This window comes from Mesoplodon bidens, assembly GCF_964165515.1.
Source record: "Mesoplodon bidens genome assembly, chromosome: 3".
Classification (NCBI taxonomy): domain Eukaryota; kingdom Metazoa; phylum Chordata; class Mammalia; order Artiodactyla; family Ziphiidae; genus Mesoplodon; species Mesoplodon bidens.
The window spans coordinates 168,926,404-168,950,920 of record NC_138178.1 but is presented as its reverse complement, the minus strand read 5'-3'; the positions used below and the strand labels follow the sequence as shown (position 1 = coordinate 168,950,920).

General features: G+C 50.1%; 1 protein-coding gene across 1 annotated transcript; it reads left to right on the top strand.

Annotated features, from left to right (window-relative positions):
• Positions 1-16,289: 16,289 nt before the first annotated feature.
• GSC (goosecoid homeobox) lies at positions 16,290-18,306 on the top strand. The gene is made up of 3 exons (XM_081228978.1): positions 16,290-16,805; positions 17,261-17,520; positions 17,837-18,306. Exons 1-3 carry the CDS (start codon positions 16,451-16,453, stop codon positions 17,990-17,992), a joined length of 771 nt encoding a protein of 256 aa, XP_081085104.1. The 5' UTR covers positions 16,290-16,450; the 3' UTR covers positions 17,993-18,306.
• Positions 18,307-24,517: the final 6,211 nt, after the last annotated feature.

Here is a 24,517-nt window from a genome sequence, read left to right as displayed (position 1 = left end):
TGCATTGGCAGACGGACTCTCAACCACTGTGCCACCAGGGAAGCCCCCGTGTGTTTCTCTTAACCAAAGGTGCCATCCCACATCAGATGCACCATTATTTTATGTGTACAAAGGAAGATAAATGTTTTGCCAATTTAATTATGGCTCACCATAGGCGTAAGTCAACCCTAACATCGGATGCATTAGAATATGGATAACAGAAAAAGCGCATTTTAGGATTGATGAACTACAGTAAATGCCAGGCACTTAATCTGAGTTGACTCTTAACCCTACAGCAATTCTGGGAGATGCATAGTCATTGAAGTCAATCGAAACTAATTCTAAGACCCATCAAGCCCCCAATGGTGGCCCCTAACTCTGACCTGACTGTAGACCTAAGCCTGACCCTTGAGTGGAACCTGTAAGACTAACCTAAAAGGCAGCCTTAGCCTTCAGGCTGACACCGACGCCATTGTCAGCCGGCACTCTACCCCAGCTCTAGCAGGTGTGTCTTTATTCCCATTTTAAAGAGGAGCGCAGTGAGTCTGAACCAGACTTAAAGGGATTTATTCACAATCCTATGGCTTCAAGTGCCAGAGGTGACAGCTAAACCTGGAGCAGTCTAACTGTGAAGTCTGTGCGGTTTCTCCGTCCTCCAGGGGACCTGAGCCCAAGAGAGAGAAGGAAATGCAAACTGCTACCCAGGCTGTGGGTCAGCCCCGATGGAGCTCAGACTCCACTCGACCCTGGGGCGTGAATAACTGATTCACACTGAAGGTGCTTCCTTCATGTTCCAGGGTGCTTGCTACTTATGCAAAATATGTTGGAGCCAGGACCAGAGAGCCAGGTTACTCAACAGGGGATGAGGGGTCCCTCCAGCAGGACCCTCCTCAGAGAGGTACAGGGAAAGCTAGGGGGACCCCACCCATCATTACTGCACCCATTATTGCAGTGGTCAGTAACGTCTCACAGAGCGGGCCTGCTGCTCTGCAGAGGGCTGCCCATGTCCCAAGGCATGAGTGGCATTACCCAGGTTTCCAGCACATTCTTCCATTGTTGGAAGCAGCTTTGCTGGGCCGCATTCTCAGTTCTGCGCAGTTGACCTGGTTGTCAGTTGGCCCGTGCCATCGGCTCCCCCAGGCCTGGTTGGGCACTCCAGCCCCACACAGCCCTCTTCCAAAGAGGAAGAGAGCTAATGGGATTTGGCCACATCCCATACCTGCGGGTCAGCCGCTTCTCTGAAACACTCCACCTGCCCTAAGTCATGCAGAGGGTAAGGGCGGGGACAGTGAGACTCAGGTATTGCATCGCCTGCAGCAATCTGCAAAGTGCTGCGGTAAATCCTTTCTCTGCCAGTCTCAGCAGCATCCAGAGGAGGTAGAATGGTCTAGAAGACAGCCAGCCAGCTGCCCATGTCTGTTCAGAGTCAGGCAGCTAGTTCAAATCCTGGTCTCACCTGCTCACCAGATCTCTTAATTAACTCTACCATAGCACCTGCTAAGCACCAGGCTAAGATGTCACATGTGTCTGTGCACACAAAGGCCACTTAGCACCTTCATTCTCAGGTGATGAGATCTTGAGGCTTATGTAGCCATAAGGTAATCTTTATCATCTATCACACTCTCACGTGCACATAAAGGAAAACACAAGCAATGTAGGGAGGAATAAAGTAGGAGGTTGGGATTAACATATACACACTACTATATATAATACAGATAATCACCAAGGACCCACTGTACAGCACAGGGAAATCTACTCAATATTCTGTAATAATCTATATGGGAAAAGAATCTGATAAAGAATGGCTATATGTTTATTTATAATTGAATCACTTTGCTGTACACCTGAAACTAAACTAACACAACATTATAAATCAACTATACTCCAATATTAAATAAAAATTAAAAATTAAAAAAAACAATAAAAGCAACATAAATTTCTTTCCTCTAGCCAGAGTCTGCCTTCTGTGAGTTAGGCCCATGTGTTTCCACATAGCATCATCCCTCGGGACCACCATGTCGCTAAAGCCACTCACAAATAGCAACTTTAGTCCCCACGACAATCTATACGGATAGGACTACTATTAGCCCCGTCTTATAGATGTAAAAACTGAGGATCAGGGGAGGTTACAAAACCTGCCCAAGCAAACTAACAGGCGAAAGTCCTTGCTGGAAATTTCCATCCTACCGCATTTCCTCCTTATCTCCCTGTGTGTCGCATGAAAAGAATACAGGCTTTGAGCAGATTCGGATTTACATCATACTTCTGCTACTTTTTTACAATCTGTGTGATCACTTAATCTCCCAGGATCTCAGGTCCTCATGTGCAAATGGAGATAATAATGCAAGATAAAAGGGCTTGAAAAGATATTAAAGATAAGGAAATACTATCAAGATCTTCTTTATCTTTCTCCTTCCCTTGAAGAGGACCTAGGTTGATTTTCTGAGTCAAATTGAGTCTCCATACAACGACTTGGGCCTTAGAAGTATTTAGAGCCTTGGTAAATGCTAAATCTGAACACTCAGGGTGCCTCCCCAGGATGCAATTTAGTGATCTGCCTCTGCAGGGGTGCAGGTTTCTTGCTGGCTGTCCCTCCTGCCCAGGCCAGAATGCCTCTCTTGGCTGAGCCAATGTGTGCTGGGGACTTGCACCTATGTTAATTCTGTTCCATGTAGCAGCAACCCGCAAAGCAGTCCTAACAAGCAATCTGAACTCAGACACCCTGAGAACTTGCTCTGTCGCCCCAATTATCCAGCTAAGAGATGGTGAAACTGGAGTTTGAGTTTCAGGTCAGCTCAGGTCTGAGTACGATGGCTGGTCCAAGAGTTCATGGCATGAAAGTTACGTTCCCCAAGACCGTCAGTCGGCTAACAGATCTTTCACTGATTGAAGATCAGGTAGGCTTATTAGAAAAACCTCTATCAGGATATACAAATATGTATATATAAAGATCACATGTGGTATCTACATTTGAGTTATGAGTCTATGTGACTCCCAATAACTCGCATGTTGCTCTGTTCATTGCAACCCTTTGAACTGTGATTAAAATGCCGTTTGGGCTTCCCTGGTGGCGCAGTGGTTGAGAGTCCGCCCTGCTGATGCAGGGGACACGGGTTCGTGCCCCGGTCTGGGAAGATCCCACATGCCGCGGAGCGGCTGGACCCGTGAGCCATGGCTGCTGAGCCTGCGCGTCCAGAGCCTGTGCTCCGCAGCGGGAGAGGCCACAGCGGTGAGAGGCCCGCGTAACATGCAAAAAAAAAAAAAAAAAGTCCTGTTCCCATTTGCTACACTGAGCAGCTAAGATCCCCTGTTTTATTTCCTCCTTAGGCATAGTTTTTTATTGCTGGAAATCTCTTTTGAATGTAAGGTCCGTGAGGTCAGGGACTTTTTCACTTTCATCCCTCTTTTTCCAGCACATAGCACAGTGCCTGGCACACGGAAGGTAAATGATAAATATCTACTGAATGAGTATACTGGGAATATGTGTTTGAAAGATCAGAATGTTAATTTCAGGCTTTATAATAGCAGTTCCTTTGTCATTAATTTAATTCCACATAAACTATTTTCAGCTCAGTTTCACAAATATCCACTGAGCATCTATATGAGTGCCAGGCACTGTTAGTAACCAAGGAACAAAGATGATTGTAATTATAATTATGCTCACATGCACCCCACTTGTTTCTCAAGAATTAAGAGGTACACACTTATTTATTTTTATTTATTTATTTACTTTTTGCTGTATGCGGGCCTCTCACTGTTGTGGCCTCTCCCGTTGCGGAGCACAGGCTCCAGACGCCCAGGCTCAGCGGCCATGGCTCACGGGCCCAGCCGCTCCACAGTATGTGGGATCTTCCCGGACCAGGGCACGAACCCGCGTCCCCTGCATCGGCAGGCAGACTCTCAACCACTACACCACCAGGGAAGCCCCACACTTTTTTAAAAAGTCAAAGTTTTGAATGTGTGTAGCCTTTGACCAAATAACTTCACTCGCAGAGTTACGTTCTAAGAGGATAATCAGACACACCCATGTACATGTGTGGCACAAACAGCAAAACAATATTTTATAGCCAATAAAATGCGTGCCTTTAAAAAAAAGAATTAAGAGATATACAAAGATTGGGGTTCCCACTGCAGAGACCAGAAGGAGAAGTGATTTACACGTACGAAGGGCACGTTTTGGGACTTGAATCCAGGCTTAAGGCTTTAAACCTATAATTTGCCTCCTTGGGACACTCCCCTCTGTCCCACTCCCCCAGCTGCAGTCCAGGAAGCCAGGGGAGTAAGTCATTAGCAAGGGGGACTCATTTCCAAGGATACTGTTTGCCTGTGATGAGGTGTTAGTTAAGGAAATGAAGATGGGTGCGTGGGTGGTGGGTGGGTTTATCTCAAGGGGTTTGTTTGACCTTGGTGCTGTTTCCCTCTAACGCTGCCTGTGCAGAAGAGGAGAGGAGTTTCATATTTTGGAGTTACTGGGTTTGGATGCATATTTAATTTGAATACCACAATTACAACGAGAATGTCGTGTCTTTGTGCAAAAGTAAACCATTGGCGATAATGCTTGAGTCCCCTTTATAATCATCAGCCCCTCCTACACAGAGGTGACCACAACCCTGAATTCTAGAGTGGGCCCGCCTGATTTTTCCTCTTGCGTTTATATTTATTTCTCACACGCGGTACAGACTCACTACGTTCCAGGCATTGTGCTAACTGCCTTCCAAATATTGTCTCATTTATATTTATTAACCCCTGGAAAATAGTGCTATCACGTATATGTAACACACACACACACACACACAGTCATACCATGCAAGAGTCCCACAACTTGCCTCTGTTGCTACAATCCATCCTAGAGATCCTTTCGTATCAGTTACACATATGTTACCTCATTCCCTTCAATGGCTATGGGGTTTCCACTACGGGTTTGCACTGGTTATTTAATGAGTACCCTACTGGTGAACATTTAGGGTGTTCCTAATGAATTTTATGATCTTCATGAGCAGGACCACAGACCTCGTGTACAGTAAGAGTGGAGGGGATTTCTAGGGTAAATCTACTTAGGGGGTCTTAAATCTTAACCCTTACTTAGTACATTAAGCTATGAATAATAAATGCTTCACTAAAACAGGTTTGCGGCAGAGTCTTTAAACCTGTCAGTAGGTGGGGGGCGGCGGGGTATGAGGTGTGGGTTACAGTTGAACTCTGACCTAAAAACTGGCAGTTTCCCCATGCTTTTTTGAGAGGCAGAGATAGGCTAAGGGTGACCTCCACCTGGGCAGGTAGGTGTGCACAGCTTTGCAGGAGGACCTCACCCTCCCAGCAAGTGGTCCTGCAGCTTTTCAGACGCATCACCACTGGAAGTCACCTTGATTTTGACCCAAGAATAGTTGGAGTGGCTGGTTACTTGAAGGAGCCAAAGGCCAGGCTGCACTCTCGGAGGGAGGTCTGCTAGACAGGAGCCCCAGGGCTACCAGAAGGCCCAGCCAGCAAGTAATCGGACTTCTTTAGCCCTCAGTTTCCTCATCAGGAAAGCTGAGTTACTAGTCCCTACCCTGTGGTGCCCCCTTCTCCCCGTCCCCCCTTGCTTTAATCTGAGAATCAAATGAAGAAGTGGAGAATTGTGATTCCTAACTGAAGTATCATTTTCCTTGGAAATTCCCCCAGGATAGGATTTGAGCCTTTTGTTATGCAGGGAGCAAAGGCCAGGCCTCGCTATCTAAACTGCCCCAGATATTTAGGCTTCTCTGTCCCTTGATGAATAACTTCCTTAATTTTTCCTGTGGGAGAGCTGGGGGCCTTAATGGTGAAAATCCCTTAATGTGCTAAGGCCTTTAAGCCTGCAAACATTCCTACAGCTGTTTGATGAGTGCCTACAAGCCCCGAGAAGGGGGTCAGATCATCCCCATTTTACAGAGTTGAAGCCTGAGACGCAGAGAGATTATAGGCCTTCTCCAGTTCACACGGCACGTAGGCACAAGAGCTGGGAGTCAGCCTAACGACAGAGACTGGACTTGTAGCTGCCACGCCACCCATGGGGCTGACAGCTCAGAATCCTCTCCCCGGCCACCACCGTGGGGATTAGAAGCCCTGGAATCAGACAGAGATGGCTGAACTCTGCCAGTGTTCAATGCTATATCGTTTTTATTTTTTTATTTTTTAAAATTTTGGCCGCACGCGGGCTTTCTCTAGTTGTCGCGAGCGGGGGCTACTCTTCGTTGCGGTGCGCGGGCTTCTCACTGCGGTGGCTTCTCTTGCCGCGGAGCACGGGCTCTAGGCACGCGGGCTTCAGTAGCTGTGGCACGCGGGCTCAGTAGCTGTGGCGCATGGGTTCTAGAGTGCAGGCTCAGTAGTCGTGGCGCACGGGCTTAGTTGCTCCGCGGCATGGGGTATCTTCCCGGAGCAGGGCTCGAACCCGTGTCCCCTGATCTGGCGGGCGGATTCTTAACTACTGCGCCACCAGGGAAGTCCTCAATGCTATTCTCTCACTAGATGAACTGCCGGTGTCAGAGTTCCACCACTGGAATCATTCTTCTTGCTGGACCAAGCGATGATCTTTCCTGGACTTTGTCAATGTGGAGCGGCAGGGAGTGGGAACCATGGTCTTAAAATAGGACCCTCAAAAGTGGTTGAGGATCTCCCAACAATATGTCACTGCTTAGGTGTCAAGAGGCAGCCTTTTTCAACTACTCAAGGCCAGGAGGAAACATTTGGGGGGGTCAGTTGTGTCTGGGCAGCTCTGCCCCCACATCCCATGTGGCCCCTTACAGGCTGTACCACTGGGAAACTGAAATGCGTCTTCCCTGAATGCAGCCAGAACTCATATTAATGTTGGATCGTGGCAGGTGTCTGAGCTGAGATGGAACTGCAGTTTGTTTCCTGATTATTCCCCCGTTTCACAGACAGGAAAAGGAAGGCTCCAATGGGGACATAACCCAGGCTGGTCTGGGGAGTCTTCATGCTCTCTTCATTCAGGACCCACCCAGATGACTAAAGGACACTCCACCTGGATGTGTACGTCCTCAGGTTCAAAGGTGACAGTCAGCCTGCCAGTGTACACAGGTGTGGCCAAAGGGACACAAGTGTGACTGCAGGCTGGCCACTTCTAGGCACATGCTGGCTGCGTGATGACCGCAGCACCCTCTCCCTCCTCCTCTTTTTGTCTATTTCAGGAAAGCACCCACTGTGGTTAATTAACACTCTCCTGCTAATGGTCTTTGGCCTGGAATTTGGAGAGATCTAAAAGCAGGAGGGGGGGCTGGTGGGGGGTGGCAAGGGTGAAGCCCTATTCTTAAACAAGGAGTTATTTAGCACACTCACTGCACCAAGGCCTGGGGTCAGCTGGTGGGAGATACAGAGCTGAATTGATGCTGATTCTGCCTGTGTGGTCCCAGGTCGGACACCTCCCACTCCAGAGGGACTTGTGCTGGAGTACAGAAAAGCCCCAACAATGACCCCAAGGCCTTCAGAGTGGCAGAGGCCACATCCACGTGGCCAGACAGGGAAGCCAGTGTGGCTGTGCAGAGCCAGCAGGGGAAGGCCATGTAGGAAGACAGAACAGAGGCAGCAAAGGCACAGAGACAGAGTGGCAGAGAGCAGGAGCCTTCCACATGGCTGGAGTCCTGACAGACAACAGTGGGAAGAAAGACAGGAAAAGTACTTGGTGCCCGGGAGCAAAAGGTCTTGCATGCCAGGCCAAGGAGCTGGGCATTTCGCTTGTTTTACTGGCATAATATGAGACCAAGAAGATGGCTTTGGAGCTAAACAGAGCTGAGTTCAAATCCAGACCTCAGCTGGAAGACTTGGGCAGACTAAAGCCCCGATCTGACCTCGGTGTCCTACCTGTAACAGGAGACAGTAACGGGGCCCACCTCCCAGGAGGGCAGTGACCATCCACTGAGCACACGGAGATGGCCCCTTCCTTCACCCTTCCTTTTGGGCAGGACTTTCAGAATTTTGTGCCAGGTCCATTTGCTCCATTTTCTGGAACAACCAGATTAGCATGGTCATGGCTAGCCCTCATATGGCTTAATGCCCTGGGATGCAGATGTTTGCTCTCAGTTAGAACATGAAGCCATAAAAAGGCAATTTGTTACTAGGTTGGGAGGCTAGTTCAGCCGCGACAGAGATCCGAGGAGTGAGATTTCACAGTGACTCCAGCTTTGTGAGCGAGAAGTATTCAATAAGGAACTTCCCTGAAATATGGAGTGGGGGCATTCGCCACACATATTCAATATCCATCTTTTGTCAGAAGTGCTGGAATTCCTTTGCCAAGCAGAGTTGCTTTTCATGAGGAGTTGCTGCTCCTCCTTTATTGAAGGACTTGAACGGTGAACAAGTTATTTTAAAAATTATTTGAAGTCAAACATTCACTGGATCAACCCAGTTTAACTTGGAAAGCTACTTTCTGAGGGTTTTGGAAAAAAAAAAAGAGAGAGAGAGAGAAAGAAAGAAAGAAAGAATGGCCACGGCTTAAATCAGAATGTGGATAGCGTTATCAAAAACTTATGTTGCTCTCTCAAAGTCAACTGGAGATACTTTAAGATCCAAATAATTCCAGAATTCTAAAGTTTCAGAGAAAGAATTGTCATTAGTTGGGCATGAACGTGTTTTGCCATCACCATTTCATTCGCAAATATTGTGTTGACCTACCCGGCAGAACCAAAAATGACTATATCTACAAACCTTCTGAGAGGGGAATGAAATGCTCTTTGGGGACCTATTTTTTTAAAAAAAAATCCTGCGAGGTATCCTGTAGACAAGAGGGGGTCTTTTCAGCTCAACTGTCCTACATTTGGCTCGTATACTGAATTCCCCAAGCTATCATTACTACAAACAGACTACTTTCCCCACATAATACATAAATTACACCAACCCAATGACATGGGAGATAGACTCTTGTGATTTTAAAACCAAGACCTTCTGGTCTGCAGAAAGAATTTTACTGCTAAGTGAAACCAAATCCTCATCGTGGATCAAGCATCCTTCAGTTTTTGTCCCTGACTGCAGGTAGATACCCCAAACAAGAAAATGCACACAAACTCCAGAAAGGAGGTGACCAGGGAGCGGCTTTGGAATTGATTGGCCCAGAAATGATCAGTGTACAAAAATGAAGGAGCAAGGGGTTGAGGGAGGAGGGGTGTGCAAATGTGAGAAAGTGAGGAAGGTGGGAGATTCCCAAATTCCTCATCTCCTGGCTAAAGAAAAGACAATGAAAGCCCCAACACGAGTCAAACTGAAACCTGAGGCTCTTCCTGAGAATTGTCCTCCTTTTTCCCATCACAGGCAAGCAGAGAAGAACTGAATTATCCAGACAGGCTGGTAAGGGCTCAGCCTCCTCTGCCCAAGGCAAGGCCAGGCTATAGTTGAGTCACAGCATCAGATCCTTCGGATGGTGGGACTGAGCAGGTGACATGACCAGTGACCTCTGAAAATGGCTTTGTTTGTTTGTCTCCATTTCCCATGACTCTCCCTGACTGTTTAGTCTAAGGAAGCCTTGATTTCTGCATCTAACCAGTGGGCAAGGGAGTCTAGCTGCTTCTTTAAAAAGCAGACGGGAATTAATGGGCCCAAGTAAGTGCCCTTCTAGAAGTTCAGAAAACTATTCAAAACCGCGGACAAACAGAGACGTTGGAGTCTCCTCCAGTGACTACTTTGAAGAACAAGACACATCTGGGAATGTGCTTGTTAGTTTCCTTACTCCAATGTTTAAAAAGAATCAACAATGCTATCTAATATAAATTTCAATCCAGATCTTAAGATGATGTACCAGCAAATGACCATTTTATCGAGTCCTCTTTAAAAAGATGAATACAATAACAAAGTTCCCCATTACATATATCTTTACTGATACTAACCTTTCTAGATCCATAGCTTTATACACGTAATGTGGCCATCCAGGCATGGCTATCTTTTCTTATAATTTTCAGTTTATTTTACAATATTCTTTCCTTCAAAAAAAAAAAGCCCCCTCCATTTCCCAAATTATCTTTTAAGTATTAAGCGTCCCTCTTTTACCCAAAATACAGATCTTGCCTAGCTAACTCTGATCACGAATACATATTGGAGGGTAAGTTTCTCAAAGTTAATCAGCTAAAAGCTCCAGAACTATTTTATTAGCAAATCAATTGTTTTTCCAAGAACTTTAAAACTACAGCAAAGGAAAAACAAATTATCCTTATTCATTTCAAAATGGACAGAAAGTTTAGGCAGGAGTGTAGACCGCTTAGAAAAAAAAACAAAGAAGTCCGCTTGGTGCCTTCTTCGTGTCATGAAATATGTCCTTTCTTTCCGGTTTGCTGACCACAATATGATGTGTTGGAATGAATAAAAAATGTAAATAAAATACCTCCTCCTGCCTCTCCCTCAGCCAGTCTTTTTTCTTAATTACATTTCTCCCCAGCACCATCTTTACAAAGAGAATCTCAGTTTGCTCTGAAGGCTCAAATGTACACAAAGAAACACTTCGTTGCCTCCTGTTCTCTCTCCCCCCCAATTCCTCCAAAACTTCACAAAAGGGGCGATGTCTCTCAGAAAGTCTGTATATGACAAAGCTGACTTGGAGGATAAATATGGGCAGGACCCGGAGAACAGAAGGGAAGGAGCAGCCTTAGCCCTGCCACCGGGATCAGGAAGTCAATGTATAGCCCCGTCTAGCACTTGAGCAACCCACCCTCCAATCCACATTCCAACGCTTATTTATGGGAGGCGGATATATTAGCAACAAATGGGTTTATGCAGATTTATACCTGTTTCAGGAACCCTGGCAGCCCAGAGTGGTCTCTTAATTGTGCCCTGGGCCAGCTTTGCACCCCCCAGCAGGAGCCTCCCACCCTAAAAGACCCCCGTGCATGTCTCAGTGCTGTAATTTGTGTCCAGTGATTTTGTGCCCAGGATGATTCTCCTCCGAGACTGAGTGATTTTTTTTTTTTTTTTTGCATCTTAATGTGACATGGAGCCATTTCGCTGGTAGCATCCCTGAAGTGATACCTAGATTTTTAACACCTATTTGTGTGTTGGACTAAGACAAGCATTTAATGACATGCCAGTCAGTCCCAGCTCTGCTTAAGTGTCCCCTCAGCCAGGCTGGTTTAAAGAAAGATGACATAAAATGTTCTTTAATAACTATGGTTTATCCATTTCTCTCAGATAGTAAGTGGCATGTTCTCACCTCATTTGCAGCTTTTAATCCCAAATGGACATTGCTTTTGAAATATCCTCTTTCTTTCTTTCTTTCTTTCCTTCCTTTTTTTTTTTCTCCCTGAGGCTGCCACTTGAAAGTTGAAATCTAGCAAGAATGTAATGGTAGGTGCCAGCTTTCTGAATTACAGGGTGACTGCCTGAACTGATCCTAAAAAGCAAGTGTCTTTTTTATACCGCATAAAAGGCTGAAATGTTTACATATCAAAAGGCTATAGGCCAATTTCTGTCAAAATTACACATGAAGTTAAGCAGTACAAGCAATTTATTTAAACACTAGTCATTGTAGAAAAATTCAAAACCATATGCTCTTTTAGCAGTTTTTCACAAATGCATTTGACCCATGACTTGGCTAGACATACAAGCTTCATAATTTACTCTAAATTTCAAATCCCCTTGACGTTTAAATAAAAGATCTTCATTAATGAGGTTTACATGAATGAAAACTTTAGAAGCTGATATCGGTTAGCGAGGGGCTTCGGGAACCGTCTGTGCAATCGCTCTCATTTTCAAATGACTGACTTTGCTAATCATTTCAAGAGAAAGTTCCACTGAGAACAAATTATCGTCATTTGCATTCTGTGATTTGCAAAAGCAACGGCGCAGTCACTTTGAAACAAACTTTGGTAAATAGCTCGGCTGAAAGTGGATTTCTGCAACCCTGGAAAACTAGAGCTTTTTTTTTTTTTTTTTTTCTGATGTCTTGGGAACACGTCATTTTTCGACACCCTCTCCTTCTCCCCCGGTGTTATGAGTTTTCCTAATACCTTGATTATTTTGTCCTTAGGGGCTAGGTGGGTTTATTTGGAATTTCCAAAACCTCCAGCAAAATTCAGCTAGCAAGCTTCCCTAAGTCGGGCTGGAAGCCGGAGACCCAGCCCTCTTAAGCGCTTCCCCTTAGTGGGGTGGCATTTGCGCTTCGTGTTCAACTCCATCCACCCAACCTCACACGGAAAATCCCCTGGGGCTCCCGAAGGTGTCTTCGAGGGAGCAGCAGGGCGGTGGAGCAGCGGGTTTTGCGCACTGGTTTCGAGACACTGGAATTTTTTTTAAGTCCAAATGTAAACAATAAAACCGATAAGCGCTGTGCAGACTGCGCGGGTCTCTACGCTGCGCCCTGGCTGCAGCCGGGTCTACGCATTGTTCCCAGTTCCTCTGACCCGGCTAATTCGCCCTGCGAGGGGGCTCCGTACCTTTGAAAAGGACACGCCAGATTTTTTGCACGTGCCACGAAAAATCCTACTTAAACGCATCCGATTGTGAACTCTGCTCTGTGACCGGGCAAGAGGCTGAAAGAATTAAGAAAAGAAAGTTCCTGGAACGAACCGTAAGAAGCTGGGGCCACATATACATTTTTCTTTTTATAGCCGTGTGTGTGTGTGTGTGTGTGTGTGTGTGTGTGTGTGTGTGTGTGTGTGTGTGTTTATGGGTAGCGGGACAACAGTTTTCTCCATGAAATATCTTTGGGCAGGAGGAGACACCCAGATGCACACTCCAAACTTGGGCACTCGGTTTGAAATCAGAGAAGCAATTTAATCTACGCTCTGTGAATCAATTTAAGGATGATCGCAGTGCAAAAGCGTCTTGATAGATGCTGAACCGCAAATATACCTTATGCATGTGGAATCCGCTGATCTATTCTTTAATATTTTAAAAATGAGGGCTATTACCAGGGCGACTGAATCCTCAACAAACACATTTTCATAGACTTCTGCGTGGTGATTGCTTTGTGTGAAATCGTGTTTGGGTGAAAATAGGGAAAATCAGGAGCGTGTTTACCGCATTTCCGATCTAAGCGCTCGCCGGCCCCTCCAGACGCTCCTGGCCCTCCCATGCTGAGCGGCGCTTGCAGGGCGACAAACAATCGCTTAGCAACACGAAGCAGGCAATTTGCGTGCGTCGTATTTGTTATTCCAATGGCACCGAGCAACGCGAGGCTACTGATTGTTTGTTTAGCGCGTTGTGGACACTTGTGGGTTGCGGCCCCGCGGAGGAGGCGCAACGCCCCTGACTGCTTTCCACGGCTCTCGCCTCCCTACCGCCTCAGAGGAGCCTCTTTGGATTGAGGGGCAACCTGGAGGAAGAGGCCCCATCGCACCGGGGTGAGCTCCCCACCCCCGCCGCGAGAGCCCGCTGAATAACTGGAGTGGGGTGGCCTCGGGGTCCCTGTGACTTCTTCCCGGAAAGCCACCACCCACGGCAAGACAGAGCTTTCAGCCTTGCATTTCCTCATCTTAGACCTGGCTGATACAGAGACCCTGCCCTCAGGTGGGGGTGGGGACAGCAGGCTCCTTTGTCCCAATGAAAAGTTCTAGAAATGCTTCTAATTTCACCCTCGGTCTCCTTGGCAAACGGGGGACAACTGCCCAGCCTCATTAAAATGTTCGGGTTGTAAGGGACCCAATGAAGGTTGGCATTGGTTCAATAACTAAAAAACCTGAGGCCTGGAGAGGAGGGATGATTTGCAAGGTGGCAACGTTAGGTCTAGAACTCTGACGCTCCAGACTCGCTGTCCCGTGCTCTTCCTTCCAGGAATCGGATGGCACAGTGGGAAAGCTGCAGTAAAACAAGGGGCGAAGCTTAGGGCTTTGCTAAATCTGATGATTAAAGAGAACTCTGTGCCCAGTGGAAGGAGGCAGGACGGCGTGTTGCAAGTACGAGAGGAGGTGGCCTTATTTAAAAATTCGGAGGCACTCTGAGATCTGAAGCTGAAGTCTTCGCGTGGTGCTGCTCCGAGCACTTTTGCAGAAACCCACGAGGAATACGCCCCGCTTTCCCGCTGTACTGCTGCCAATGCCTGACTCATCAAAGGTCTTGAAAGATCCACACGCGCGCGCGCGCACCGCCGCGTGCGCCCAGCCACGAACACAAACGCAGCCAGAGTCCCTGCTAAAGGTGCAGCCTCTAGTCGTGTTCCATCATTTGCCCTGTAGAATTAAACTCGGAAAAGGTTGGCGGGGAATGTGTGTGTCCAGAACCTACCTGGTGATTTTTAAGTCTTTAAGAACGGGGGGCGGGGGGGAAGTCTCCATCCCTGGTTAGTGGGAGAGGGAGAGGCGATACACTTCTTTCCCTAGATCTGACCTCTCGGGGAGGGGGGCGGGGGGGTTACGCTCCTTCCTCTGGGAGCGGTGTTTATTGTAAAAAAAAAAAAAAATCCAGCGCATCCCCAAATTGAGACCCATCTGCGTCCTACCCTAATCTCCTCCTACAACTACTTATAAGTTGCTCGGCACTCATAGAAGCAAAGCTCTCAAGCCACGAGCGGGTGAGCGGGTGGGCATGAGGGCGCCGAGGTCCACGCGGGGAGGCCCAGGAGGAGAAGCGCCACCGCCTAGCTTCTGCCGATGAGCGCTGCGCGCCTCCGGAGTTCTACGCGCGGGCAGGACCAAACCTCCGCGCAATCTCTCCTCTGACCCGAAACCAGCAATTAAGTACCCTTTCCCCTTTGCCCCAGAGCCACGGAGGAGGCAGCCCACATACTTAGCCGTTGTGCGGCGACTTCAGATACTCTTGCGGGGGCCCCAGGTTAATTAGCCAGTAAGAAATAGCGAAAAATGGGCGTGAGTTAAAGTCGGCCATCCTTCGGGAAACCCGAGGTGCCCCGGTACCCCGGCGCTAGGCAGTCTCGCCTGGGCCCGGCACTGCCCTTTCCCCTGGAGTGGCCGGAGTTGCCTGCGCGAAAGGCCGAGAAAGCACGGCTCTGCAAGACCGGGACTTGCGCCGGGCTCGAAGGACCTCGGGGGCTGCTTTCGTTCCGCGCTCAGCGTATCCTACCTTCTCGCAGGGCGCTCGGCCGCCTGTGCTCCGTCGTGGACCGGACGCGCCTCCAGCAGCTCCGGCTGACGGGCCGTGACGCGCCGAGGATCCGGCAAATCACCGTGGCCGCCTGCCGAGAGCAGAGCCGAACTTCGGCCAGGCCACCGGGGCCCAGGGATCCCAGCTTAGGACTGCCAGGGGAAGGACAGCTTGGGGGGCCTGTCCCAGTCAGGGAATCAGCAAGTCGAAAGGGTAAAATGCGATTCAATTGTTGGGAAAGGGGACAGAGAATCCCTAAAGTCCCATTTTTTTTTTGTATTTTGCACTGAAAACAAAAACGGTTAAGGGAGAAGACACCCTACTTCCGAAAAAAAAAAATAAAAAACAAACACGAAACCTACTGACACCCATGCAGGAGGCAGTTGGAAACATCGCTTCTGATTGCTACTCTGGGTGGAGAATTTTAAAGTAGTGGATGAATTTGGTCTCTGCTGTGTAAGGGCCTAGGGACTGCTATGCTCGTTTTCAGACCCAAAGTGACTGCACACAAAAAAATATCTATATGTGTGTGTATATATATATACACACACACACACAATTAAGAACCACGATGCACTTCTTTCGTCGTTTTGTCATTACAAATTTTGGCGTTTGCAAAAACAAAAGGGTTTTTTTTGGGGGGGGGGTTAACCAATTCCATTCGGGAGAGGATGTCAAGATAAAAAACAGAGGTGAAATGAGGCGGCCAGTGCATGGGGGCCGAAGGAAGAGCGGAATTTCAATCTCGCTTGATTGAGGCCGCAGCCCCTCACATTTTCTAAAACAAAACATCCCGAAAGGAAAAGAAAATGTAGCCCCAAAGTAAAACGGGCCACAATGAATTTGAGTTTCATGGAGAGGAAATCGCACCCAGTAATAGGACCCAATCTGAGGAAAAAAGGTGGGGGGCGGAGAGGTCGGCAGAGGGAGTTGTTAAAGGCGGCCTCACGGTGGAATTAATGAGATTAACCGGGGCAATTAGGACGCCCGCCCAGCTCCGCCGGCCCGCGGCGGGGCGGCTGAATGGAAAAGATTAGGTTAATTTCACTAATTCGCAATCCACAATCTATTTTCAGGCCCCCGTAGCCCCCTCCCCTTGGCACCTCTTCCCCTCCCCCTCTGTTCAAGCCCCCCCACCCAAAGGAACAGAAAGGGCCAAATCTGGTTCTGTTTGTCATCTGCATATTACCAGGAACTAAATCCAGGATGACGTCGACTCAGTATAAAACCAACAAGAGGTTCAGCTGGTCTAAACTCCGTCCTACCCGCGAGTTGAGTTCGGCAAACGCTGCAGCGAAGGGAGGGCGGGAGGAGGGAGAGCAGACGCAGGGGGCGGGGAGGGGCGCGGGGCTGCGCGCTCGCCGGCGCTCTCTTTCGGTTTGGTCTGCCGCGGGAGGAGCGTGGACCCCCCCCCCCCCACTTTGAGGCTTTTTCCTCGGCGCGTCCCCACCGCCCCCCGGTCCCGGCGCGGGGCTTGGGGATGCCCGCCAGCATGTTCAGCATCGACAACATCCTGGCCGCCCGGCCGCGCTGCAAGGACTCGGTGCTGCCGGTGGCGCCCAGCGCCGCGGCTCCCGTCGTCTTCCCGGCCCTGCACGGGGACTCGCTCTACGGCGCCGGCGGCGGCGCCTCCTCGGACTATGGCGCCTTCTACCCGCGCCCCGTGGCCCCCGGAGGCGCAGGCCTCCCGGCCGCGGTCGGAAGCTCCCGCCTGGGCTACAACAACTACTTCTACGGGCAGCTGCACGTGCAGGCGGCACCCGTGGGCCCGGCCTGCTGCGGGGCCGTGCCGCCGCTGGGTGCCCAGCAGTGCTCCTGCGTCCCGACGCCCCCAGGTAGGGTCGCGCTCGCGCCGGCCTCGGCCTCGGCGGCCGGCCGCGGTCCTCAGCCCCCGGGACGTGGGTGGGCGGTGGCGCTCGCCTTTTTCACTTTGCACAAACTTTTCTCCTCTTGCAAACCTGCCCCCACCCGACCCCCGTCTTTTCGTGGATCGGGCGCAGGCGTTTGCACACTTGCTGCAAACTTTAGGCGAGAGTTAGCGGAGACTGTAACAGTGCCTGCGTGGAGGAGACTTTTAGGATTTTGGAATTTAGCCTAAGCGGCTTTGGGCATGTGTGGGTGGACGCGGTCGCACGGTCCCCCGGTTCCTCACACCCTGTTTTCCGCGCACCCCCAATTCCCAGCACCCCCTTGCTGACGATTTTAAATTCGGAGTGGGTGGCGGGCGGGCGGGTGTGTGCGCGCGCGGTGGCAACGGAGGCGGCTGACCGTACGCCTTACTCTGTCGCAGGCTACGAGGGCCCCGGCTCGGTGCTGGTGTCCCCTGTGCCGCACCAGATGCTGCCCTACATGAACGTGGGCACCCTGTCGCGCACCGAGCTGCAGCTCCTCAACCAGCTGCATTGCCGGCGGAAGCGGCGGCACCGCACCATCTTCACCGACGAGCAGCTCGAAGCTCTGGAGAACCTCTTCCAGGAGACCAAGTACCCAGACGTGGGTACCCGCGAGCAGCTGGCCCGGAAGGTGCACCTCCGCGAGGAGAAAGTGGAGGTAGGCGCGGGACCCCGCCGGGGCGCGCCCCACGGCCCTTCCCAGCGAAATAAAGCTCCAGCCGGGTTTGCTCAGTTCTCCTTGGGTCTCCCTGCTCTTTAAAAACATCCCAGCAGCGGCCTGGAGGCTACTGGAGGGCGCTTTAGGCCCAGGAAGTTGGATGAAAATACGGAAGCGGGAGCCGGTCTCCTTTTGATGGCGTGCGCGCGGGGTCCCCGGGTTCCCTCTCCACGCCGGGGTCGTCCCGGGGGTGCCCGGGCATGGCGGGGGCGCGCCTTTGATCCTAACCGTTGTTTTGTCGTCCGTTGCGCAACAGGTCTGGTTTAAAAACCGCCGCGCCAAATGGAGGCGGCAGAAGCGGTCCTCGTCGGAGGAGTCGGAAAACGCTGAGAAGTGGAACAAGACGTCGTCGAAGGCGTCGCCTGAGAAGAGGGAAGAAGAAGGTAAAAGCGATTTGGACTCGGACAGCTGACGGCCGCGGGCCGGCCGTGGCCCTTGCCTAACTCGAAGGACTTGCACACCCAGACGATGCTACTTTCTTGCACACGCGCTGCCTTGCGGGAGGGGGGTCGAGAAAGAGGAACGAGGAGCTGTAAATAGTGTACCGTCCGGAGGGTGGGCGCCTGGGGTCGGGCCGCGCCGGGGCTTGCTGCCCCGAAGTCCGAGGCCGCCGGCGACTCACTCCCCACCGTAGTATTTATAGTTAAGTTAACGGTGACAATACAATAAAGTGACGGCGATGTAGACGGGCCACATTCTGTATTTCGTACCCCACCGCCAGCACCATGTGAGCCCCCCCCCAAAAAAAATCTAGTTAGTCTATAGCTTCAAAAGGAAAACTGGGCAGCTCAGACCTGCCCAAAGAAGAAAAAAAGAAAAAAGGGAGACAGAAAGTCTGGGTACGAATGGTCACAGGACCGGGTGTCCTGGTGTAAACTTCGTCTGTAGGTTTCCGGGCAGGGGTGGAGAGTGACACTGCCGGCTGTCTGGGGGCGGTCGCGTTGTCCCTGCGAGCAGGCTGCCTGGGATTCCTGTTGCCCCTCGCCCGTGGGGAGAGCCAGGACCTTTTTCATCCTGCTGCCCATGGGATAGCGGATAAGCAGGATCTGCTTGGAGCTGATGGATCCTGGGAGCGTCTCCAGAGTCCGTTTAGGCTGCTCACCAGCCCTGCTCCCGCAAAATCCCCAGACCTAAGGCGGCGGGTCCGCGTGGAATTAGGCAGGCATGCCCTCTCTCCAGAAGCTTTCCTGGGTCTTTGCTGGTCTTTCTCGCCGCTCACCTCCTCCCTGGTGAAAGCTTCTGCCCCACAGCCCTGCTGGGCAGCCCGGAGCTGTGCGCCCAAGAGCCCAGTGGGGAGCCTGCCGGTGCGGCGGGGGGGGGGCATCGTGCTTCTCCCTGGGAGTTTGGGATGACCAGGTGCACATCCTGAGCCCTGCATTCTGTCCGCCTCCCGGGCCTAGAGCACACCAGCGGCTGTGGCAGAGTCATAGTGAGGTGGGAGTGCTGAGCCTTTGGCTTTCTCTGCCCCTGATGGGGCCAGAGTAGGAGAAGCCCCGGAGCGGCTGGGGCGCTGGTCAGTAGCTTGGGAAGGGCTGGAGAAGCTTCCCGGTGCTGGAGAAGCGCTGGGGGCGAAGATGAGAGCATGCATTCTGTACGGTTCTCCAGACCATGGGGAGGATGGAGTGGAGGCCAAGGGCCAGCAGGAATAGCTTTTAATGTGTTAAACTTTATTGGGTTTGCACTAAATCCATTTTATAGACAAGGAAGCTCAGGTTCAGAGAGCGTCCCGATGTGTCTGCTGCCGAGGAGGTGAGCTCTTCCTCCCTTCTCCTGGGCGGCCTCCGGCAAGGAGCACAGCACACACAAAGTATCTTTTTTTTTTTTCTTTTACAAGAAGCGGTAGTTTTTTTTTTATAGCGTTTATCAGGTTTAAAAGGTAGAAATGACTTTTGGAGCAGGTGAAAGCACTTAGGAAATAAGGGGTGGCTCCCAAACAGCACCTTTTAAATAAAGAGGATCCCTAAATGTAGGAGGTGGGTAGCAGTTTGGAGACCAGGTCTGCCTCAAGGGGCAAGATTGCCTTGGTTCCTCTCCAGACTCCGTCATTTGTGACGTTGGGCAAATGACTGAACCCCCCTCTGTGCCTCACCTTCCATGACTGTAAAATGGGCACAGTAATAGCATCTGCCTTTCAGGGGGGTTGTGGACATGAGGTACTATCTCATTAAAGGTAGAATGACACCTAGTGTGGGGGAATCTTTCATGGCTACTTATTTTTTCTTAATGTGATTATGACATATTATGTCAGACATAGCACTTCAAGATTTATGTACATTATCTCATTTTACCTTTCACGTACTCTGAGATGGGGAATGTTTTCACCGTTTTACAGACGAGGAACCTAAGGTTCAGAAAGGTTAAATACTTTTTAACAACATTCAGCTTGTAAGAAATAAAGAGGAGACTGCATCTTCGCCCAAGTAAATCTTATATTGTAATTGGAAATGTTTCCACTAATGTCAGTTCTGGTGAGAAATACTCAAAGAAGCTGCTCCATTAATTTCAAATGAATCTTTCAATGGCCATTATGGTACCTCCTTGTTAGATATCAGACTCCCAGGGGGAGAGCCTTGCCTGCCCGACACCCCTTCTGTATCACTGTTCCTAGGTGCTGCTCTCTGTCCCATTTGGAGAAGGGTGAGCCCTGTCTTCCACCCTTCCTCCAGGACTCCCTTAGTCTAGAACATTCTGACATATAACAGAAGCAGGCAGCATCATTTCACCCTGAGAAATCTGACGTCTCCAGAACTCTATAATCTCCTGTGTGTCTTTCTCCACAGCTTGTCCCTAGACTCCTTATAAATGGGATCTTTCATTTAAAAAAAAAGTGTATTTGTCTAGCCTGGAGAAGTGTCCTCAACAAGTGACAGGGAAGGGGATTGAGGGAGGGGTAGGTTCTCAGATACACCTCCCCCACGGGCACCTGGCGAAAAGCCACAGCTCGTGGGGTGTGCAAGGAGCGGGGCGGGATGGGGAGCGGGACAGCTGCTCCCAGCTTGGCCTGGGCAGGGCCAGGATGGCAAGAGAAAGCTGCCCCCTGTCCAGGTCTTCACGCAGGAGGACCCGATGAAGCACTTTAGTATCGGCCCAGCTCACAGGAAATAAACATAACAGACATCTGGAGCAAAGAGGGAAATGTCAGGATGGTCTGATGAGAGTCCAGCCACCTCCTCCTGCATTCCCCAGGCAGCTGTGGGGCTCAGACCTTCGTCTTGGCCTGGCTGTTGGGGTCAGGGAGGGCCACATGGTGTCTGGGAGCAGAAGGCTTTCAAGAGCTGTCTTTAGACCTTGTAATTGTCTTGGGTGAGAATTTGGATCCCGGTGTTAGAAAAGTGATGCGTATGTGTTCATGTGGGTGGGACGTAAGCCAGGTGACGGGCGAAGTGGTTTCCGGTCTTCACAGCATGTCCCCCTTCCCGCTTGAAGATGTTCTCCCCATTTCACCATTGAACAAACTGAGGCACAAAGTTATCACAGAGGGCCAGGATGAGAACTGCCATCTCCAAGGGACAGGGCTCTTTTCCGTAAATCAAGCTGCCTCACAGAACCCAGGCTGTTCTTTTCTGGTGGTGATTGAAGCTGCGTTTATAAGTTCAGCAGGAGTGAATGCAGTTGCCCCTGGGGGACACAGGAATTAATCTGCCACAAGGTGCCAGACAGGCTCTGGCAAAGAACAGTGATGACCATTAGAACCCCTGACATCAATCAGTCTAGCACTTTCGACTGTCAAGCTCTTCTACACACCTCTGGAGCCCTCAGGAGGTGGGAGTAGCAGCCCATTTTGCAGATGGGAAATGGAGGTTCAGAGAGACTAAATGCCTTCCCTGGGACACTTAGTAAAGGGCAGAGCAGACCTGAGCAGAGCCCCCACCTGCCTCTTGGGATTGGTGGCAAGATATGGGGTGACGACTTACGGGTCCCCCAGGTCACCTGAGCCAAGGAGGCCCTTGGCTGCAAGGAGCTGACCAGTAAGAGACCACGGAGTGTATGGGGGAAGATGCGGGGCCCCTTGCTCCAGGGAGGGTGCGTTCATCTTCTTAGCTACGGGCTATGCAGGGGGGATGGGGGAGGGGGAAGGGCTTAAAACAATTGCTTTACAAACCGCACCCTTGGAGAGGGTATCTCAATGACAGTTCTTCAAGTTTGCCTTTTACTGGCTTTGGAACTTTGAGCTAACATTCTGAGCCTCGTGTAAAGGGCGTCGTAAAGGATGTCGTTTCAATGGGTGTGTGTGAGATCGGGCTGGCAGATTCCTCTTTTCATTTCTTGGCATGTGGGAGAAAACGGGGGCCGAGAGGTAGGGGTGACAGGGCATGCTGTTTCTGAATTGTAACAGGTTTTCAGTAAAATAGTTCAGGCACCAAGTCCCCCACCCAAAGATCCCTGCGTCTGTCACCTGGGGTTCCCCAAATGAACGCTCCTTTGTTCATTGCACATCCAATCAGTCACCTCTTTAAGTGAAACAGATGCTAACTTTCACCTGTACGAAGATGGAATTCCAGCCCAGGGAGGGCAGGGCAACATGAGGTGGCGAGTGGACAGCTGGGTGGCTGTCCCTTAAGTCACACCGGTCCAAGCCTCCATCTGGATGGGGCTGTGGGCTTGTCAAGTGACCTGGGAGAGGTTCCTTCCTCACCTGCAAAATGGGCTTGGGTAGAGGATTAGAGATAATAGAAGAACCCAGCAGAGTGTCTGACACATTTATTATTGTGTGTTTTGAAAAACCACCCTCAAATCGGCTGGCTAATGCTCTGCCTAAGTAGATTGGAATTAGAAATTCAGGAATGCACCTTGTTTTTAATTGTTGCTGGCTTAGGAGTTTATGCATGACCACAGGACACAAACTCTAACGAAATTAAATGTGATTGCCATGGATTTAAGACAAGGAAGTATCTGATAAGGAAGTATCTGATAATGGATTGCATTCTGCTTAAGAGGTTTAGGACATGGCGATTGACAGTAAAGAAGGGGCGAACTGGGAGTGGATTTGGATTTGATTTCCAAGTTTTGTGAAATGACCTTGAAGTTTTTCAGAAGGAAAATGAAAACCAAACGCAGCATCCAGCGCAAAGCTCCTTGAAAGTTCTGGGAGACATGGATCGGGCTGGGTCTTTTGGTTGTGAGGGTTTCTCACTTGTCGGTGGGACATGGGGTATCCCTGAGGTCTGTCCCTTGAGCCATGTGACAACATGGAAGACCTCTGTTTGTCACAGCTGGGTTTTAAATCTGGGCAAGGTAAAAAGCCATTGTCTTTGCAGTGCAAACGACCCACAGAACAAACAGGATGAATTATGGCATGTTGTGGTATTTTAAAGTGGGTCTATAATTTTTGGATTCCAGCAGCCCTCATTTGTTCTCAAGTGTCCAGCCCTGGGACGCATCAGTGAAGAGAGATCTTAAGAATTCCTCTCCCAACCCCTCCTCCTCTCCTTAGGCATTCGTTCCACTTACACCTTCTGTTTTCCTAATTTTGAGGTCCTCTGGCGTCTGCTGACCAAATCAAGTGGCTGGGTTCAGTCGGATGAAATTCATTTAGCTGGGCGTTTGCATGCCCTCCCTTACCCTGAGCTGATTTATAGAAGCTATAATTAGTGAGATAACTTTAGCCGAGATGGACAGAGTTGCAAAGTGTCTGTATCATTTCCTCCCCGATTTACCAGTTGTAGGATGCCGAGCCCAGGAGATGCTTCACCCCTGCTGCGTGATCAGTGAGGCTGACCCTGCCAGGGAGCACTGCAGGTTCAGGGGACAAATTCTCCTTGTGGAACTGGGAAAGGCTGAGAGCTCTTTCCTGGCCACTGCCACCACCACCACCACCCCCACCACGCTCAGAGCTAACACAGGGTAGCTGGTTTAAAATTTGGGGGAGGGCACAGAAATATCTAAAAAATACGAAATCTTTGGAGAAAAGACCTGTGTTTTCCAGCAGCCTACAGTGAGAAATACAGAGTGTCGTAAGTGCGGTGTCCACAGGTCATCCACAGCACAGTGGCAGCGGTCCCACATAGCTGCAGGGCTCCACAGAGGATGGGGAGGCTGTCAAGGGCATCCCTCCTGAGAGGGGGAGCTTGTGGGCTTGGGAGGGCCTGCGCCAGCCAGGTAGGAGCTCACTGCAGAGACAGCCCTGGAGCCAGCGTGGTCTGAATCACACCAGTTAACGTTTGACCAGCCAGCCTCACGGTGACTGTGCCTGTTTTGTTCGTGTCCTCAAGAAATTCTTGACATCGCCTGGCAAGACCAAGCAATGCTTCTTTCCAGATGGAGTAGGGCTAATCCTCCTTTGAAAATCCTCAAAGTGCAAACTCTGGGACCAGAAAAATAAAACTGCCCTTCTCCAAGAAACAGGGAAACCCAGTGCATTTGGAAAGATTCCCCCCTCTGCTAAGAAGACTCAGGAGTCTGTGAAGTCGGAATCCCATCTGCTCGTTTCATCTGAAGATGTTCCGACCGAAGGCCAGATGGCTGGGACATTAGGGGATGTGCCTGTTCAACATTGTTTTGTATTTGAGGAATAAATATTTAAATCTGAAACCAAGTGAATCACTTTCTACTGAAGTGGGCAAGGATGGAAAGTTGTGTGTGTGTGTGGATGCCGCCCTCCCCCCGCCATCCTAACCATAATCTGGGCATGCATGATGATTCCTGCCATGCTTGAAACCTTCAAAGAGGTGTCCCCCCTCCACTGGTGCAGGATGCCAGGAGCAGGGTGACGCTCCCTCTGTTTCAGGGTTGCTGTTTTCATTTCATGTCTGCTTCTGCTGCAAGAAGATTCCCGACGTGCATGGGTTGAAACGGAGACCCCATGCCTTAGTGTGATGAAACCCCCTTGGTTTTGTTTCAGTTTCGGCCTGTACGGTAACTGGACTCTGATACAAATGTGAGTGGATGGAAACTTAACCCTTTTCTTGACTGCAATTAAAGCTCTGAAAAGATCATA

Coding starts and splice junctions, on each gene's coding strand:
- GSC (XM_081228978.1), top strand. CDS start 16,451: ATGCCCGCCAGCATGTTCAGCATCGACAACATCCTGGCCGCCCGGCCG. Junction 16,806..17,260: donor CTGCGTCCCGACGCCCCCAG/GTAGGGTCGCGC, acceptor ACTCTGTCGCAG/GCTACGAGGGCCCCGGCTCG. Junction 17,521..17,836: donor TCCGCGAGGAGAAAGTGGAG/GTAGGCGCGGGA, acceptor GTTGCGCAACAG/GTCTGGTTTAAAAACCGCCG.